Raw genomic sequence first — 20115 nt, 5'->3', positions numbered from 1 at the left:
GCAATGAACAGAGGGAACAGGGTGGTAGCACCTAAAAATTGAAGTGCAGAGCTTACCGCCCCATTCCTACACTGCGCACGCTCCACCTATTGGTACCAGGCATTGTACGGCCGAACCAGCGGTACTTAAAGGGGCTGCTGCAAGACGGTCATAAAGTGCTACGGCATTGATTTTTCAGGATACGTTCAAAGAACTGGCAGTGGTTTCACTGGACTTCAAAGTGATATGATTGAGGTTTTTAAAGGAATGTAGAGATTAGATTCTGCTCAGGTAGATAGGTTATTGGAGCTACATACAGAGGGAGGAGTGAGGATATGCATAAATGACACTAAGTTAGGTGCCAGAAAGCATCTCTGTTCGCAGAGTCAAAAATAGATTGACAGAATGTACAATAACAACAGCATCTTGTACTTATAAGTGCATTTAATGTAGAAAGGTGTCCCAAGGTACTTCACAATGCAGTGAGTGGATTCCCTACGGGCATCAACACGAAGCTGGGTAAGTTCTTGAGTACAGCACATCTTGAGTTATAGAAGGTAAATGATGGTTGGCGTAATTCATGATATTAGTTACTGCAAACTCCTGGACCTTGCTTGATTGCCATTGGGATTGTAGTGGAATTTCACAGAGTTTTCTTTCTTAAGTTGGCCGAAGGTTTTATCTCCTCTGGGTTTTTTCCTCTCCCAGGAGATTGCGTTACTGCGGGTTGTGGATGGGGAGAGGATAGGCTGCACCATGTCTGGATCGAAAAGGCTTGAAGGACTAGTTGACCTTTTCTTGTCAAAAGCAAAATACTGCGGATACTGGAAATTTGAAATAAAAACAGAAAATGCTGGAAATACTCAGCAGGTCAGGCAGCATCTGTGGAGAGAGAAACAGAGTTAACGTTTCAGGTCGATGACCCTTCGTCAGAACCTTTTCTTGTCCTTGTTTTTCATATGTTCATGTATTGATGAATTTGTTTCAGTTCGGATCCTTGCAGCTATCAGTATATCCATTCAAATTGAAACTCAGATTCCAGAGTTAAAGCACAGTGAACTTTAGAACTAAGTAAAATGGACCTCAGCTCTGAGGTAGCTCAACACTGAGATTAAGGAAAACAAGGCGTTGTAAAGATTTTTGTGCACAAGGAGTCACTAAAAAGTGATACTTTTTTCAATTATAAGAATACAATATGATGCATGTTATCTATATTGTATTTATTTCTTCATGAAAATTACAATTAATAATTTCATATACCAAAAGGAGGTCTCATTTTGGGCTTCAGGTACTTCTGAAATATTGGTGAGCCACATATACATCTGATAAAAAAATGAACTTGATTAAAGCTGTGACAAATAAAATGTGACTTGCTTATCTTCAGGAGGTTATTTAAACTAACTTTCATTACAGATTATTAGACTGAAGCCTAGAAATTTATCTTTGCTTTATTACGATACGAATCTTCTTCTTCTTAGGCAGTCCCTCAGAACCGAGGATGACTTGCTTCCACACTAAAAATGAGTTCTCAGGTGACTGATGAGTCCAATGTGGGACTTACAGTCCCTGTTACAGGTGGGGTAGACGGTGGTTGAAGGGGCGGGTGGGTGGGGTGCTTGGGTTGACGTGCGCTCCTTCCGCTGTTTGCGCATTTTGTCAGGAGGAGGGTACCGTTGGAGTTGGCTTTCTCTACCCCCTCTCTGCCGATCACACCGCCCCAGAGGTCTCTGTCCTTTCCAACTCTGGCGTTGAAGTCGCCAAGGAGGATCAGCTTGTCGCCCGTTGGGACTCGAGACAGAGATTGTTCGAGGCTGGAGTAGAATTCCTCTTTGGTCTCGTCTGTGGCTTCCAGTGTTGGGGCGTACGCACTGATGACCGTAGTGCACTGGTTCCTGGCTAGGGTGAGCTGTAGAGTCATGAGGCATTCGTTTATTCCACAAGGGGAGTCTCTGAGACGTTCAACTAGCTCATTTTTTATGTCGAAGCCTACCCCATGGAGGCGGCGTTCTTCTTCAGGTTTGCCTTTCCAGAAGAAGGTGTAACCACCGCCTTGCTCCTTGAGCTGGCCTTCCTCTGCCCGCCGGGTCTCGCTTAGGGCGGCGATGTCTGAGTCGAAACGTCTGAGCTCCCGGGCAACGATAGCAGTACGGCGTTCCGGTCTGTCACTGTTGGGGTTGTCCACGAGGGTCCTGACATTCCAGGTCCTGAACTTCATTTTAAAGGGTGGAAGATGCCTGTGCGTGAATTCTTTTAACGTGGGGTGGCCTTTGCACACTAGCTACCACAAGGGCTTGACAGAGCAAGGTCTTGGTGCAATGGCAAGGGGATCCAAAACGATTGGAGACCAGGCTCTGCTACATCGGCCTAGCACACACAAACAAACATACTCCTACTGTCCTCCTCCCTCCTTCCCGCAGGTCCTCTCTGCCTGGGTTTCATAGGCTGCAGTGTTGTCCTCCCGACCCCGCTGCTGGTCCACGCTGCACCACTCCTGGGCCTCGACCTCTCTGCTGGGCTCATCCTCGCTCCTGGGCCTCATTCCTCTGTCAAAATGGCGATCAGAGGAATATCATTGGAACATATAAATAGTAAATTATAGCTTTATATCCTAGTTCAGCAGACAAAGGGGATGGATGGAGTGCAACACAATGTATTTTTTTCAGGAAAAAATGAAAATTTTATCTCATTAACAGAAAACAATTTGAAGTAACCAGGGCAAAGTACTAACTGGTGAAATGTTGCAACAAACAGAATTGATTTAGAATTTGTACATTCCTTTAGGTGATGCCACCACATTACTTTGAAAATCTGGAGAACACTGGGGACAGTGAGATGTCCTCTCCCATTACTCATACACGACTAAAGGAGATTCACACTGAGAGTGGCAGGAAAGGTATGTGGCTCGACTTAAAACTAATTTACAAGCTATGGCCTTACTATCTGGTAAGATTAGGCACATGTGTGCACTTTAGAAACTTCAGTATGGGGTAAATTTTCATCTTTAACTCTCCTGGTGTAGAGCTTCTCGTGCAGGAAGCAAATATCAGGAAGTCACATGTCGTCACCGCCACCCCTCTCATTTAAATGAATAGCATCATTTGGTGCGATAGCAAAATACTGCGGATGCTGGAAATCCGAAATAACAACAGAAAACGCTGGAAAAACTCAGCAGCCCAGGCAGCGTCCGTGGAGAGAGAAACAGAGTTAACGTTTCAGGTCGAAGACCTTTCGTCAGAACTGGAAAAAAGCAGGAAATGTAATAGATTTTAAAGCAAGTTTAGGGGCTGGGAAAAGGGGGAGGATATGAAAGAACAAAAGGGAAGGTCAGTGATAGGATAGAAAGCAGGAGAGATTAAGAGACAGAGACATTGAGAGACATGAAGAGATATTCAAGGCGAGAGGAGGTGGTAATGGGACAGGTTAAGGAACAAAGGATGGCTCTAGATGAAGTGTGAATTGCGCTGGCAGAATGAAGGACAGCTGCCATGTGGGAGGGAAAAAAAAGGGCCAAACAAAAAGTGTGGATAAAAAAATATATATATGTGATAGGAGCCAAGGTTATGATCTGAAATTGTTGAACTCTATGTTGAGTCTGGAAGGCTGTAAAGTGCCTAATCGGAAGATGAGGTGCTGTTCCTCGAGCTTATGCTGAGCTTCCGTGGAACAGTGCAAGAGGCCGAGGACGGTGAGGTCTGAATGGGAATGGAGCGGTGAATTAAAGTGACAGGCCACTGGGAGCTCGGGGTCCCCCTTACGGACTGAACTGAGATGTTCTGCAAAGCGGTCACCCAATCTGCGTTAGGTCTCCCCAATGTAGAGGAGACCACATCGTGAGCAGCGAATACAGTATACTAAATTGCAGGAAGTACAAGTAAATCGCTGTTTCACCTGGAAGGGGAGTTTGGGGCCCTGGACAGTGGGAAGGGGGGAGGTATAAGGGCATGTGTTGCATCTCCTGCGCTTGCACGGGAAGGTGCCGGGCAAAGGAGAAAGGGTGCTGGGGGTGGTAGAGGAGTGGACTAGGGTGTCGCGGAGGGAGTGGTCCCTACGGAATGCTGAAAGGGGAGGGGAAGATGCGTTTGGTGGTGGGATCACGCTGGAGGTGACGGAAATGGTGGAGGATGAGCCGTTGAATGTGGAGGCTGGTGGGGTGAAAGGTGAGGACCAGGGGAACTCTATCGTGGTTCCGGGAGGGAGGGGCAGGGGTGAGGGCAGAAGTGCGGGAGATAGAACGGATACGGTCGAGGGCCGCGTCAACCACAGTAGAGGGGAATCCTCGGTTGAGGAAAAAGGAAGACATGTCGGAAGCACTGGTATGGAAGGTGGCATCGTCGGAGCAGATGCGGCGGAGACGGAGAAACTGGGAGAATGGAATAGAGTCCATACAGGAGGCAGGGTGGGAGGAAGTGTAGTCCAGGTAGCTGTGAGAGTCTGTGGGCTTGTAGTCAATGTTTGTCAATAGCCTATCCCCAGAGATGGAGACGGAGAAGTCGAGTAAGGGAAGGGAAGAGTCGGAGATGGACCATGTGAAGATGAGGGAAGGGTGGAAACTGGAAGCAAAGTGAATTAAATTTTCTAGTTCAGGGCGAGAGCAGGAGACAGCACCGATACAGTCATCAATGTACTGGAAAAAGAGGTGAGGGAGGGGACCCGAGTAGGACTGGAACAAAGAGTGTTCCACATATCCCACGAAAAGGCAGGCATAGCTAGGACCCGTGCGGGTACCCATAGTAACACCTTTGATTTGGAGGAAATGAGTGGAGTCAAAGGAGAAGTTGTTCAATGTGAGAACAAGTTCAGCCAGGCGGAGGAGGGTGGTGGTGGATGGGGACTGGTTGGGCCTCTGTTCAAGGAAGAAGCGGAGTGCCCACAGGCCAACCTGGTGGGGGATGGAGGTGTAGAGGGATTGGACGTCCATGGTGAAAAGGGGGCGGTTGGAGCCGGGAAACTGGAAACTGTTAAAGTGGCGGAGGCCGTCAGAAGAGTCGCGGATGTAGGTGGGAAGAGACTGGACAAGGGGAGAAAAAATAGTGTTGAGATAGGAAGAGATAAGTTCCGTGGGGCAAGAACAGGCTGAAACGATGGGTCTACCAGGGCAGTCCTCTGTTTGTGGATCTTGGAAAGGAGGTAGAAGCGGGCTGTGCGGGATTGGGGAACTATGAGGTTGGTGGCCATGGGGAGAAAATCTCCAGAGGAGGTGAGGTCAGTGACAGTCTTAGAAACGGTGGCTTGATGTTCAGTAGTGGGGTCATGGTCCAGGTGGAGGTGGGAGGTGGTGTCGGAGAACCATCCTTTGCTCCTTAACCTGTCCCATTACCACCCCCTCTTGCTTTGAATATATCTTAATGTCTCTCAATGTCTCTTAATCTCTCCTGCTTTCTATCCTATCACTGACCTTCCCTTTTGTTCTTTCATCCCCTCCCCCTTTTCCCAGCCCCTAAACTTGCTTTAAAATCTATTCCGTTTCCTGCTTTTTTCCAGTTCTGATGAAAGGTCTTCGACCTGAAACGTTAACTCTGTTTCTCTCTCCACGGATGCTGCCTGGCCTGTTGAGTTTTTCCAGCATCATTTGGTGGACTTGCATGCTGAGCACCCAAGATAAAAATTTACTGCTGTGCTAATTCCCTTATGTTGTTCTTCATGTTAGCTCAGTAGGCAAGTGCACCAAATGATGCGGTACTGAGCCACAGAGATCGCGAAGATGTCAGGGTAGTGTGTACGGAGTTACTGGATTTTGGCCAGGACAATGATGGAGATCCCACATTACAGTTACAAAGGCCGGGATTTTGCTCACCTCGGCGGGTCCGGTGTGGGCGATGTCAGTGGCAGGTCGCGGCCCCGCTGCTGGCTCCATCCCGCTACCTAAAATGAATTTACGTTGATAGGGCTTGTTAAGCCCGCCCAGCGCGTTTCCCGGGCCAATTAGCAGAAGCGGGTCTGGTGATGTCATTCATGACGCGTCATCAGCCGATTTCCTGAAAGGGACCATGGCCACCTTACTTTTGACGTTTGTGCTGTCAGTGTTCTACAGCATTGAAGTGCTACCAACACTAACAATGACTGCACAGAGGTGCAGAGCTGCACCCAGGTTCTCTCATGACTCCCTCCATATGCACGCAGGGAATCCTCTTTGTATCCTATGGGCGGAAGAGACCTCCCCAGGAGACCAAAACAGCCTAGTTGCACATTGCAGAGGAGGTCACAAGCAGGGATGTTGTCGGGAGGACCTGGCTGCAGTGACGCAAACCTTTCAATGATCTCATTAGATCACAAAACATTAGTACAAAGCCACACTCACCTTCATCCCGCTGTGCCACTCATCACATCCCCATCACTCTACCTTCCCTACCCTACTCCTGCACATCCTTAATCACACCAACTTACCTTGCACCTCCACCCATCCCTCTCTAGCTACATTATCACATCCCCATCTCACTAGCCACCCCTCACACTCACCCTCATCCTAATGCAATCATACCAACTAACAACAAACAAGGGTAGCCACTTGGGTGTTTTATCCACTGTTCATGTAAAGTTTCTGTTAATGTGCTGTCAGACATTGAAACCTTTATTTTCAACACTTTCCTTTCTTGGACAGATTTGTGTGCACCTTTGGAAGTGGTTTAGTGAGTTGCAGTGAATGGTGAGACATAACGGTACCCCCCACAATGGTGGTGAGTGTGAAAGGAATGGCTTGGGCATTGTAGGGATGCTTTATGGTGTTGGTGTGGGTAGTGCCAACCTGGCGCATCATGTGGCAGCGAGGGTGTACAGCATCAAGTGAAGTAAATCTGCCCATAATGAGGCCATCTTTGGCCTCCCGGGCAGCAATGTACTCGGGTGCTGAAGCCCTCTGTCCTGTGCAGCATCAGGTGATTGCGGAGAAGGTTGGTGTTGTTGGTGCTGCTGGTGTGCCTGGTGAAGCTGGTGTTGGGGCTGATCGTGGTGGGATTCTGAGGACCGAGGTGAGACAGTATAAACGGCACCCATGTTGATGGAATAGATGGCAGGTAAAGTAGAGATGATAGAAGCATTCTGTCAATGGTGAGAGAGTTCTTCTAATGAGTTGAGAATGGATGGAGAGTAGAAAGTGGAAAGCCTGCAAGAATCTGTGCTGGAAATGGACTGAGAAACAGCTTCTTTCTGAGGAAAGTGATTTCTGTCTGGTGGGAGCTTTTACTGTACATTTGAAGCTGTCAAGTAATCAGCTGGAGAAATGGCCACGGAACTCCTGACTCAGGTTTATAGACGCGGTCCCCGAACAGCGTGGTTTCTGTGGCCATGAAATTAAAGTTAAAAAGTAAGTTAAAAAAGCCTGTTAAGGGACTGCTAAGTACGTTATAATGAGTTTAATTGGGTCGCCCACCCCTGCCTGTCAGGGCTGCTCAGCGCTGACAGACCCGACATTGGGAAAGGCGTGTTGCGGCGGGTTGACAGCGGGTTCCTGACCCGACCCACCATCGATCCCACCCGCTGACACCCTGGAAAATTCCAGCCAAAAATACTAACATGAAAATGTTTCTTCTTATAAAATCACTAAATTTCAGCCTGAAGACACTTTATCTGTTTTACCAACAATTACTACTCACGTGCTCTCCTGCTGCTCTTTCTAGACACCATTGTATCACCTACAACACTGCATGATCGATACAGCTCTCCGACAGCAGGTAGTGCCAGAAGGAGGTTGTTTGTAGATCGTGACAACAACCCAGACTCGTCTTCAAGCAACTCCCTCAGAATTTCCCAGCAACAAACAGTTAGCGCTGTACCAGTCCAGAATGTGACCGCTGAGACTGTTTCTATTGCACACATCCCTGGACAGACCTTAGTAACCATGGCAACTGCGACTGTTACAGCTACCAATGGACAAACTGTTACGATACCAGTTCAAGGCAAGTGATTTATAAATAAAGTTGCAGCATTTACTTCCTGTCTTGCTCGCTATTATTATGGATACTTAAGCTTGAGCGTGGGACTGCAGGTAATTTAACAAGTCAATCCTGTAGGACATTTTCAAATATGAATTTTTAAAAAAAGGAAATTTTGAAAATTTTCCACCTGTAATATTATCAACAAGGGATGGAATAAGGCTTCCAGGAAATAGAAAGTGCGTAATGTGTTTGTAAGCCCAGCAGAAAAAGAATATTAACTCAGAAAATCCAAGTGGGAAGCTTATTTTCTTATTTCTTTGTGTTAGTTTTGCTAAATTTCAATTGAGGAGTTCCTGTCACTTTTACATTGCAGGAAATAAGTTTATTTGGATTTAAAGTTGAAATTTAAGGCTAACAAAGAGCGCCTCGTCCTTTGTACTTTTGTCTATTTTGGTAAACCCCCTTCTCAAATATCTAAAATCCGTTCTTGGGACGTTTACCATTATTGTTTGAACTACTATTGTGAATAGATGTTAAAAGGTATTTTTTATCTATGCTTTGCCTTTAGCAAACCTCTAATTTCCTTTTGAATTTTCAGGTATCGCAAATGAAACTGGAGGCATTACTTTCATCCCAGTTCAGCTCAGTGTCACTGGACAGGCCCAGTCTGTGGCAAGTACCATTCAACCCCTTACTGCCCAGACCCTTGCCAGTAGTTTAAGCAATCACCAGTTAGCTGGCACTGCAGTGCAGATTGCTGGACAGGTGCCAATTCAACAATCCCCAGGACAAAGACAAAGCCATCACCAAGTGGCGACGAGCAGCAGACCCAAAAAGACAGGCTCAGTAGCTCTGTTCTTTAGAAAGGTATGTTTCTTTACAGGTGTGAGAGTGAAGTTTTATTATGGTGAAGTACATCAGCACTAGGGATAGAAGTACTTCTTATACCCAGTATTAGCATCAAATACTCAGGGGGAGAAATTCCCCTGGAGGGCCATTTGGGGTGCTAAGTCAAAAATGTTTGAAAAGTTAGCGCCAGGCACTAACCTTTTCAAACATTTGAGAAATTCACATTTTTTGCTCCAAGAGGGAAGTGGAGCTCTGAATCAAGCACTCCACTGGCCTCTTGGAGTACAAGAGGCGGGGAATGTCCCTATCCGGGGCGATGAGCTCAGCAGCGCCACGTGTGGCACTGCCGCGTTGCAGGGGCTCTTCCCTCAATTAAAGGAAAGGCCCCCCCCCCCCCCCCCCCCCCGCTGTGAACTGTGCAATTTTTTTTTGGTATCTGCTGGAGCACTGGGGTGTGGGAGTGCTGCTGACCGATTGCGGCACTCAACCCGTGTCCGGTGCTCAGAAAATGTTTTTTTTTTTTTAAATCGCCGATTTTTTTCATGTCAACCGGCCACCGCGACTTTAAATGGCGCTGACCTCACTGTTTGCGACCCCTGCAGCAGTCGGTAACATTGCACAGCGGGGCGCGAGGGAGAATTTCTCTCTCGGGGCGCTGCGCCCAGAGATGACGTCCTGATCTCTGGGCACAGAAGATCGGGGCAATACCCAGTAGTGCCGTCGCGAACCTCCCGCAGAATTTTGCGAGAGGTGGGGTTATCGCCTTGGGGGACGAAAAGCCATTTGCGCCCCGTTAGCGCCTCTCAGCGGAGGCACAAACAAGGGGAATTTTGCCCCCTCAATTTATAGCCACCAGGAATTGGGTGATTTAAGCAGTTTAATTATTAAGAGTCAGCAGAGATTAGATTTCTTCAGGTAAATCATCGGCTTTCAAACTGGGGTCTTCCAGGGGAAATATTTCCCCAGGGGAAATATTTCCTTTGCTAGCAAAATTGTAAATGCACTTGCAAAGAATACGTTTATGATTATGGTGCAAATAACAAACAAATGCCCCCCTCCCCCGGCCCGAGTTATAATATGCCAAAGTTATAGAGTGAAAGCATTATTGCACATTGGCAGTTCTTTAAACTGAGGGACAATGATTTATCTGAGAGGCTGGAAACAGCAGTCAGGATTTGTATTTTTGTACCTTTTTTCCAACAGGAAATATTTTCACCCTGTAATTTTCCATCTGCTATTTAGAAAAGTAACATTTAAAAATGATCAATTGTAAATAAAATGGTAAGTTAGGCCTAGTTGCTGAATTCTCTTCTTATCGTGTCTACGGACAGTCTATACATAGCCCAGCCAGAACTGGACACATTTTTGCGCCTTGTTGTTGAATTCGGCAAGATCTGCAACAGTGCAGGGTTCCTTTAATGATGGGCATTGCAGGAGATGTTGCATATTAAAATGAATAGAGCTGCTCTGGGCTGCAAGTGGCTGCAGCTCATCAGTCACCGAGGTAGCCCAGAGAGGAGGAGACTGGATATGGTCGGATGTCATTGGGGCAGGGAATTTGAAATTATTTTTATAACAAAGTGTGGTCTCAGATGGTTGTCTCTGTTCTTGTTTTTGGTTAACTAGGTTTATCATTTGGCAAGTGTTCGTCTGCGGGACCTCTGTGTAAAACTGGACATTTCTGATGACTTGAGGAGGAAAATCTGGACGTGCTTTGAATATTCTTTGGTCAACTGCATTGATCTTATGGTTGATAGGCACTTAGATCAGCTGCTGATGTGTGCTGTTTACATAATGGCCAAGGTAAAATCTACATTGACTATCACACAGTGAAAAGTTAGAATAAATGACATGCATGAAGATGTATATATTCAACTTCCTTTCATTAATTTTCAATTTTGCCTTTTAAAATGTTATTTTAATTATCTATTATCTACAAATATACTCACTGTAAAGGCTGTGAGTATTTCTGAAGAACATTATATCAAGCCCTATAGTAGTTGCGCTTCTGATATAGTGGATTGCGAAATGTGAATAATTAATTACTTCAAGGTTAGCCGTATGTGTATTTTTAAAAAATTGTTAACCGAATTTTCAATAGCAATTTGAAGTTTGCTTCAACCAATCTGTTGCCTCTCCCTCCAATCTGTGGGCCTAGTGTTCTTGTGACTTAAGTGTAGAGACCAACCTTGTCGACACTGTTGAACATGTAAGTTCTTATCTTTTAGATTGTCATTAAAAACAAAATGGTGTCACAAAATGAGAACTCAAGTCCAAGCTTCAAGTCCATCCAAATAGACATACATCCTGTATGCCTTCCTGCCAATGTTTGTTAATTTCTTGATGGAAAAAATAAATACATTTTAAGTATATTTACTGCAGAAAATAAGCTTGCTGCAGTCGACAACAGGTTGTGTTTGATTAGGATCAAGATTGTGAGTAAAGCATACTTGACCTCCGCTCCCCTTTCCCCGGGTGTGTAGGATAGAGCTACCATGTATTGCAGTGGAATTTCCTGTGGGGGCGTAATTGGAAATTTACACCCGAAAGTCGGGCGCTGATGTCTATTTACACCCAAATGTCCTGCTAATCTCATTAACAAAAGGTAGAATGTAAAAATGTGATTAAAAAAAGCAGAAATCAGCGTAAACAATCGGGGCCCAGGGACAGCGCCAACCTTACACCTCTTTACGTATGAAAATTCAAGTATCACGCCATCTTACTATCATTCTTGCTCATTAAGCACAGTGGCCTAGAATGTTCTGCATATTTGCGCCCAGAGACAAGTGTACCCTGGGCGCAAGTCAAATAGGCAGCCTAAAAGATTGCAGAATTTTGGTCGTGAGTTATGTGCTTAAGTACAATACACCCAAATTACCTCCATTTTTACGATCGTCTTATCGATCCCTCTGCCCGAACACATCTCCACCCATAATAATAGCCCCACCCCCAAATTACAGAACCTTATATGCGAGTTTCCTGCAATTGCGCTTGCTCGAGGAGGGGGAGGTACTTTTGACTTTGTGCGATAGTGTAAAAAGGGTGATAGCGGATTGGCAGCCCGTTTTACATCTCTCCTGATTTTTATTTCCACTGACTTCAATGAGTTAGAAAAACAGTACTGTGTGGTACACTTTGAATCAGTGTAAAATAATATTTTATTTTCAGGTAACAAAAGAAGATAGATCCTTCCAGAACATCATGCGTAGTTATAGAACCCAGCCACAGGCCAGCAGCAATGTAAGTGTTACTACGAACATTTTGGGCTACAGTATATGAGTAATTTGAGACATTACGTGTGTTAAGTGTAGCATACTTGAGAGAAAAATGGTGACTTTGAACCTAAGGCTCTCAATGCTCTCAACCACTTGGGCTTTCCTTGTGTCATTTCTGGGTCTGTTGTAGACTAATTGATAGAGATTGATTGCCATGATTAGTCAACTACAGTACTACAGGAAACTTTGTGCTATCCGGCACCCACGGGGCCGAGCTACTGCCGTTGCCTCAAGACTTCCGGATAGACCAGCCTCAATGTTATCAGATAGGAGCTTTTCATCTCCGTATCTGACAACAAAGACTGTTGCTTAGCAACAGCTTGTCAGCACTCGGCCCGTGGCTTGGAAGCGTCTCTGAAGCTGTTGCTAAGATACAGAGACGCTTTCTCGAGCCTGCCGTATCTGACCACAAACACTGTTGCTCAGCAACAGCTTGTAAACACTTGGCCCAGTAGCTTGGAAGCGTCTCTGAAGCTGTTGCTAAGCTACAAAGACGCTTTCCAGAGCCTGCCTGTGAAAAGAATGCTGGGAGAAGAAAAAAAAACTAACCAAAACGGCTGCTGATTTCTGCCGTTAGATCGAAGTTGCCGGACATTCAACCTCCGGATAGCACAAAGTTTCCTGTACATTATCATTGTATCACGCGACTACCAAGATGGTGGAAGGCGAACTAAATGGAGCATGGTCTTTTTTCATCTAGTAATTCCTATTCCTATTTATTGAACAATTACAAATTTCTGGCAGTTTGTGTTTGAGGGCCATGGTCAGTTTTTGTACAAGAAGAGTTGAATACAATAATGTTACAAAAACTAACCTTCTTTCAGTTATTTACATGTATACATTTTATTACAGTTAAAAATTCTTTGGCAACACTTTGAACTATTAGAGTAGTTTAAACATGGAAAGTAAAAAAAATTGCAGATAAAAAGAATAGCCAAGTTGCTTTGTAGCAACATTAATTATTAAATGATTGTGGGCCTTAAAAGTTATTGTTTGCAGTAAATAATGCTCACATGAATACAAGTTTGTATCATCTCTCTGGTTGTATGAGGGTATATTTGCGCTGTCTTTTGCTTTGTAAGTTGACTTTTAATTTGCCCACTTTGTAATTTAACTCTGCATCAGTAACATTTTCCAATGACTCGGGGGCAATTTTCAACTTCGCCACCTGGGCAGTGATCTGGCGGATCGCCCGCCCTTTGTAGAACCTGCCCGATTCCCATTGTAGAACCCGCCCGATTCCCATTGTAGAACCCGCCCGACTTTCATGCCACTGACTTCAATGAGGTGAAAATTGGGCGAGTTCTACATTAGGCAGGCATCACCCAGGTGGTGAAGTTGAAAATTACCCCCAATGTTTGCAATTCATTCTCCGTCCATTTCAGTTTTGTTGAATCAAGTTGAAACAACTCGAAAACAAGAAAAGCCCTAGAGCAGGCAAAATGAGATTTTAGAACGTTTGGATGTCTTAAAAAAGATGAGGGATGTACGGACAGGTGTCAGGGAGGTGCAGCTTACATGATAGGGCCTTTGTGAGGTCAAGCAGGTTCAAGAAGAAAAGGTTAGTTTCTAAGAGACACCCCAGTGGCTTGGCGCAAGTCAGTGATGATTGAATACAAACAATTTAATAATCACAAGTAGAAGGACCTGTTCTTATGTTGGCAATTCTGTAATAAATAGCAATGCCTTTACTCATTGATTGCAAATAAGTAACACATACTAAGGTACTGGTTGATGGAAAATAAAGGCTTTCTTCCCCTCCCCCTTTCCCTGCCTCTGCACCTGCTTAAAACCTGTTACATCTCTAACTTTTTCCAGATCTGATAAAGGGTCACAGACCCGAAATGTTAACTCTGTTTCTCTCTCCACGGATGCTACCTGGCCTGCTGAGTGTTTCCAGCATTTTCTGTTATTTCAGATTTCCAGCATCCGCAGTATTTTGCTATTGAAAATAATGTCAGTTGTAATCCTACCTACATACATTGCTGCACCAGGTTGCTCCCATATAGTGTATGTATTTTATTTAAATCGAACCCAAAGGCCCTGTATGTTTAAAACATTTGGCATAAGGAAGAACTGGAATATTTGCTTTGAACACAAGAGGTAATTTAAAGGATCATCAGCTCCATTATAATTGTTTGTGACGGAAAGGTCACTCCTGTGATGAATTTCTTTTTATTCTGTACTGCAGAAAGTAGGCAAGCTTCTCAGGGTGTGTTTGTTTTAAACCTAGGCTTTGACCTTTTTCCTCTGGTAGTGGTAGTGGTAATGTCACATTTACTAAAAGTCCAGGTGGGCCACCTGCAACCTCTGGTGCCAGCAGCAACTCAGCCAAAGCAAATGAAAATTGGTCATTCTGATTCAAAACAGGAAGACCTTTCAGCTTAAACTTGGGTATAACTGCCTGTAAATAGATTCACCATGCCGATTACACAGCAGGACGTTTTAAGTTGCTGCAAAAATGGTTTTAGCTTTACAGCGATGTAACTGTGCAGGATAATCACACCCAAACTGGCAGGCAGACCAATGCTTCCAGATTCAGTGGGAGACTCGCGTATGATATTGCAATTTGCTGCCCTCAGGCCTCAAGATTGCGATCTCGTGTGTACGTTTATATCGCGTGTTGGTTATTCCTGGTATTCCTCTTGTATTTTCTGTCCGGATAGTGAGAAAACACAAAAGACTGCTGTGGAAGCAGAGCCATCTCTGGATTGCCATGAAGCTTTTAATGTTAATAAACAGATCAGTCTGCTCTTTACTAACATTAAAGATGTCACTAATATTTGATGGCTGTTAGTCAAGCTCTGCATAAACATTTACATATTACAAATTAAGCTCTACATCATCCTGACAACAGAGCGCTCAGCAGTGAGTGGGACAACCAGCTCACACTACACTAAAAGCAGGTGCCACTGTCGAACAGTGTCACCACTACAGGAACTTCTGAAACAATCATCGCTTTCAGTATTGCTTGATCGGTACTCTAAAAATCCAAAATAAACAGATTTGAATCCATTGGATGTTAACAAAAGATTTTCATTTTAAACAATGGGTGTGGCCTCAGGAGCAGTGCGATAACACTTTCTCAGGAGACTATTTTCAACCATCATGAAGGTGTACCATGTAGCCAGGTATCACGCCGCTGCTGTCGCTCTTCAACAGTCACAATTCATGGATAAAAAAAAAATGCCCAAAAAAAACCTGAAAAATACAAGCAGCTAATATTAAAAAACTGCAACAAAATCCAACATTTGCAAACATTGTGAAAAAAAATCCTCAAATATAAAATAATCACAAACAATCCCATCACAAGCCAAGTTGAAACCCAAATACTACAGATGTACATATAAAAAAGAATCTTGATGACCACATCAACCTTACCATTAGGAACATCCAAGTCTATTTCTAAACTTAAGCCCATCTTCCTAAATGACCTCTCCAATATCCCAACAGTCATACACAGGTGTCAGCAGAGCAGTAGAATGTGTATAATTGTCATGTCCTGTGCAGTGACATGCATCAATATCTTCAAAAATAAAAAGCACTAAAATTATTTACCCATTGAACACCACATTGAAGAAGAAGAAGATACCAGACTCAAACCAGTTTACGGCCCAACTAGATAGTTTAATGATTATGTGACATTAACTTGATAATGCCATGAAATACGACAGTGAATAGTTGGTATCCATTTTGGAACCTTTAAACTTTCCTGGTCCAAACTTAAACAAAGTAAGATAGTTATATTTCTTAATCAGTACAACCTACTCTGAAATTATACAAGTGCAGCACCCAAGATATTATAATTTTGTTATTAGGCCTGTGTCATCTGTTTTTATTTTCAACATTTTAATATATCCAGGTAATGCATTTATCATATGTATAGTTGTATAGGACACCAGACTGAATGTGTAATGCATAAGAGATTAGCGTGTAAAGTTAAGGCACATGGATTGGGGGCAAGGTATTGACTTGGATAGAGAACTGGTTGGCGGACAGAAAGCAGAGAGTAGGAATTAACGGGTCTTTTTCCGTGTGGCAGGCAGTGACTAGTGGGGTACCGCAGGGATCGGTCCTTGGACCCCAGCTATTCACAATATACATTAATGATCTAGACAAGGGAACTAGATGTAATATCTCCAAGTTTGCAGACGACACAAAGCTGGGTGGGCGTGTGTGCTGCGAGGAGGATACCGAGAAACTCCAGGATGATTTGGACAGGTTGGGTGATTGGGCAGAAGCGTGGCAGATGCAATATAACATGGATAAATGCGAGGTTATCCACTTTGGTGTCAAAAACAGAAAGGCAGACTATTATCTGAATGGCAATAGATTGGGAGAAGGGGAAGTGCAACGAGACCTGGGTGTCCTTGTGCACCAGTCGCTGAAGGTAAGCGTGCAGGTGCAGCAGGCGTTGAAGAAGGCAAATGGTATGTTGGCCTTCATAGCAAAAGGGTTTGAGTACAGGAGCAAGGATGTCCTGCTGCAGTTGTACAGGGCCTTGGTGAGACCACACCTTGAGTACTGTGTGCAGTTTTGGTCACCTTATCTGAGGAAGGATGTTCTTGCCATGGAAGGAGTTCAGCGAAGATTCACAAGGCTGATCCCTGGGGTGGCAGGAATGACGTATGAGGAGAGATTGGGTCGATTGGGCTTATACTCGCTGGAGTTTAGAAGAATGAGAGGGGATCTCATCAAAACTTATAAAATTCTGACAGGTCTGGACAAACTAGATGCAAGTAGAATATTCCCGATGGTCGGAGAGTCCAGAACCAGGGGTCATAGTCTAAGGATAAGGGGTAAGCCAGATGAGGAGGAATTTCTTCACCCAGAGAGTGGTGAACCTGTGGAATTCTCTACCACAAAAGGCGGTTGAGGCCAAGTCTTTAAATATATTCAAGAAAGAGTTGGATATATTTCTTAATGCTAAAGGGATATGGGGAGAAGGCAGGGACAGGGTACTGAATTTGGATGATCAGCCATGATCTCATTGAATGGCGGAGCAGGCTCGAAGGGCTGAATGGCCTACTCCTGCTCCTACCTTCTATGTTTCTATGTAACTTGCTATAATCAGTATGAAACTGGGGTTTTAAAGTTAATTTTTATTTCAGAAATTGTGAATTGAATCATTTTTATAACTATATATTCAAACTGTAACTCACAGTGTTTCAAGTTTCCTTTACTATCAATGGAACAAACAACTGATTTTACAAAACTGACAGTAGCTATGAACTATGTAACAATCAGAAATACTTACGATTTAAGAGAGAGCCTAGCCCAGCATCTTCCATCTGTAATAAGTGCTGAGCTGCTCCAGAGCTGTGGGAACATTTGTAGAACAAATTAAAAGAACAAACTTGCATGCAGGTTTCACAAGAATTACTGAAAATTTTTAAACATAGTGTGTGAGGAGGAATATCATTAGCCAATAGAGTACTGATGTACCTCCTGTAGTGCACTTATTCAAACCTCCTGCTACACAGTTCAAACAAACTCTTCTCACTTAAGGGGAGCAATAGTTCTTGTTTAATCAGAATGAAGTGGTTTTCTTTCATGTGGGAAACACTTGGGTACACAGCCCAGAACTCTAATCAGTGGTGGTGGCATACTTCATTTTTGGAGTGGTTTCCAAATCCTGAAGTGAGAGATTACAATATAAATAGGGGTTGTTAAATACAGAGCAGTACACACGAGCCCACGTCTAAAACTAAACGTGTACAGTATTTTTAGCGGGACAGCGTGAGCATGGTTTATCCAAGTTTGTTCACGCTACCTGCTCTTGAAGGTAGTCAAGTTCCCACTGAGTGAAACGCTGTATCTCTTTTTATACCATTTTCTTTCATTGTCTGGCTTCCTGCTGGATTCAAACTCCATTGGGTGTTTTATGACCCTTCAATCTTTGAACAGATTGCTGGACAATTATCCAACTAGCTTAGTTATTTAATAATCTATATCTGCCTATCCTTACAGTACAATGTCCTTCTCCAATATTATCAGGATCATTGAAGGGAAAATATAGGATTTGCGAGCACACAGTTAAAACCAATTCTGCATATTAGCTGTTCTGTCCTGTTCTGTTTATATTCTTACAGGTTGTTATTAAAGTGAGCCAATCTTAAGCTGGGTTTTCCTGTGCACGTACAGAGGAATTGCTGCTAGATCGGAATCAGGAGAGTTTAGGCTGGAAATGACACTGTGGAAGATTATTGTATGAATGCTTAACACATTGATATCAAATTATTTTGTCCACTGTTTTAACGGGGGGGGGGGGGGGGAAGGGGAGAGTTAACTCATTTAACCATTTTAATACATCTAGTGGGCAATGGAATTTGATATGAATATATTAAACATTCGTACAGTAATATTGCAAGTTGTAATTTCAAGGCTTTTGTTTCCTGTCTACAGTTAGATGACTGACACAGTAATGACAAATCAGAAATTGAGGTACCCAGTGCAATAGCAGCCTTTCAATGGGGTCACCATTGTGGCATGCAAAATATTCCCTTTATTTAAACATTACTCTTAAGCAAATACTGTTAAAAGTGTGCGGTGACCCTAATTGCTAAAAAAATGTAGCTGTACAGAAGTCAGTAACACTTCTGGCAATATGTTTGCATTAAGTGTCAAAAAGGGTGCTATAGGATTGGATTTATTGCATGGTAATGGCAGGAGCTTGAGTACAGTCTACTCAATGAATTGTGTTGGAAGTACTTCATGTGTAGTAAAGTACTTGTATCTGCTGGTTCAGTAATGGATCTGCTGGTTCAGTAATGGATCGGTTACAGGGCAGGCTATGAATCATGCTAATGAGGCAGAAACCTCTGTCTGAGTTGTAAGTGGAAACCACCTGTTTTCCCGTTGAAATGTATACAGAATGAACACGTTTCTCAGTAAATAGAAACATAGATAGGAGCAGGAGCAGGCCATTCAGCCTGTCGAGCTTGTTCCGCCGTTTAATGAGATCATGGCTGATCATCCAAATTCAGTATCCTGTCCCTGCTTTCTCCCCATATCCCTTGATCCCTTTAGCATTAAGAAATATATCTAACTCCTTCTTGAATATCTATCTATATATATACTAGCTAAAGTGCCCGGCGGTGCCGAGGCTTTTTCGAGGGCATGTTGTTGTTGGAAGAGAGAGAGAGAGAGAGCGACTCGGGGGGGGGGGGGGGGGGGGGAGGGAAAGAGAGAGAGAGAGCGCGTGACTGGGGGGGGAAGAGAGAGAGCGACTGAGGGGTAGAGAGAGAGCGAGGAGGGGGGAAGAGAGAGGGCGGGGGGGAAGAGAGGGCGGGGGGGGAAGAGAGGGCGGGGGGGAAGAGAGGGCGGGGGGGGGAAGAGAGGGCGGGGGGGGGAAGAGAGGGCGGGGGGGGGAAGAGAGGGCGGGGGGGGAAGAGAGGGCGGGGGGGAAGAGAGGGCGGGGGGGGGAAGAGAGGGCGGGGGGGGGAAGAGAGGGCGGGGGGGGAAGAGAGGGCGGGGGGGGAAGAGAGGGCGGGGGGGGAAGAGAGGGCGGGGGGGGAAGAGAGGGCGGGGGAGGGAGGGGGAAGGGAAGGGAGGGGGAGAGGGGAAGGGAAAGGGGAGAGGGGAAGGGAAAGGGGAGAGGGGAAGGGGGAGGGGGAGGGGAAGGGGGGAGGGAGGGCGGGGAGGAGAAGGGGGGGGGGGAGGGCTTGAGGCGGAGAGACGGCCACGACCGGTTGCCGGGGTAACCCTGCCGCGCCGCCCCGCCCCGCACTCCCGAGAGCCCCGCTCTCGAAGCCCCAGCCGCCCCGCCCCGCACTCCCGAGAGCCCCGCTCTCCGAGCCCGCCCCGCACTCCCGAGAGCCCCGCTCTCCGAGCCCCGCACCCCCCCCCACCCCCCCGGCCGAGAGCCCCGCACTCCCGAGAGCCCCGCTCACCAAAGCCGAGATCCGCACTCTCGAGAGCCCCGCCCCGCCCGAGCCGAGCACGGAACAGAGACGCCGCGTCTCACCTGCTCCTGCTGTGCGCGCACCCTGACCCTCGTGGCTGACGCCGTTGCCCCGGGTAACGTGACACGGGGGGGGGGGGGGGGGGGTGTGAGGAGCTTAGCAGAAGCCCAATTACCTAGCTCAGGCCTGGCTGGGCAAGAAAGGCCCAGGCTTTCAGGCCTAAGAAAAAAACGGGGA

The 20115-nt window shown here is 45.3% G+C and overlaps 1 protein-coding gene and 1 long non-coding RNA gene across 2 annotated transcripts in view; one reads left to right on the top strand and one right to left on the bottom strand.

Moving 5' to 3' along the window:
• rbl2 (retinoblastoma-like 2 (p130)) overlaps nt 1–20115 on the top strand; it is a 221298-nt gene that overhangs the window by 166806 nt on the left and 34377 nt on the right. The window contains exons 14-18 of the mRNA XM_085991425.1: nt 2761–2872; nt 7593–7871; nt 8449–8717; nt 10326–10502; nt 11868–11939. Coding sequence (XP_085847551.1) covers nt 2761–2872; nt 7593–7871; nt 8449–8717; nt 10326–10502; nt 11868–11939 — 909 coding nt within the window. The remainder of the gene's footprint in view (nt 1–2760; nt 2873–7592; nt 7872–8448; nt 8718–10325; nt 10503–11867; nt 11940–20115) is intronic.
• Nucleotides 353–18227, bottom strand: LOC147116465 (uncharacterized). Its single transcript, XR_015078812.1, has 3 exons — nt 17232–18227; nt 15356–15500; nt 353–2522 (listed from the first exon to the last, which is right to left on the bottom strand). It is a non-coding gene; the product is annotated as an uncharacterized LOC147116465 (long non-coding RNA).

The sequence above is a fragment of the Somniosus microcephalus genome, chromosome 6, assembly GCF_052327205.1.
Source record: "Somniosus microcephalus isolate GS21.2 chromosome 6, FLI_Smic_1.0, whole genome shotgun sequence".
Classification (NCBI taxonomy): domain Eukaryota; kingdom Metazoa; phylum Chordata; class Chondrichthyes; order Squaliformes; family Somniosidae; genus Somniosus; species Somniosus microcephalus.
This window is presented reverse-complemented; position numbering and strand designations above follow the sequence as displayed.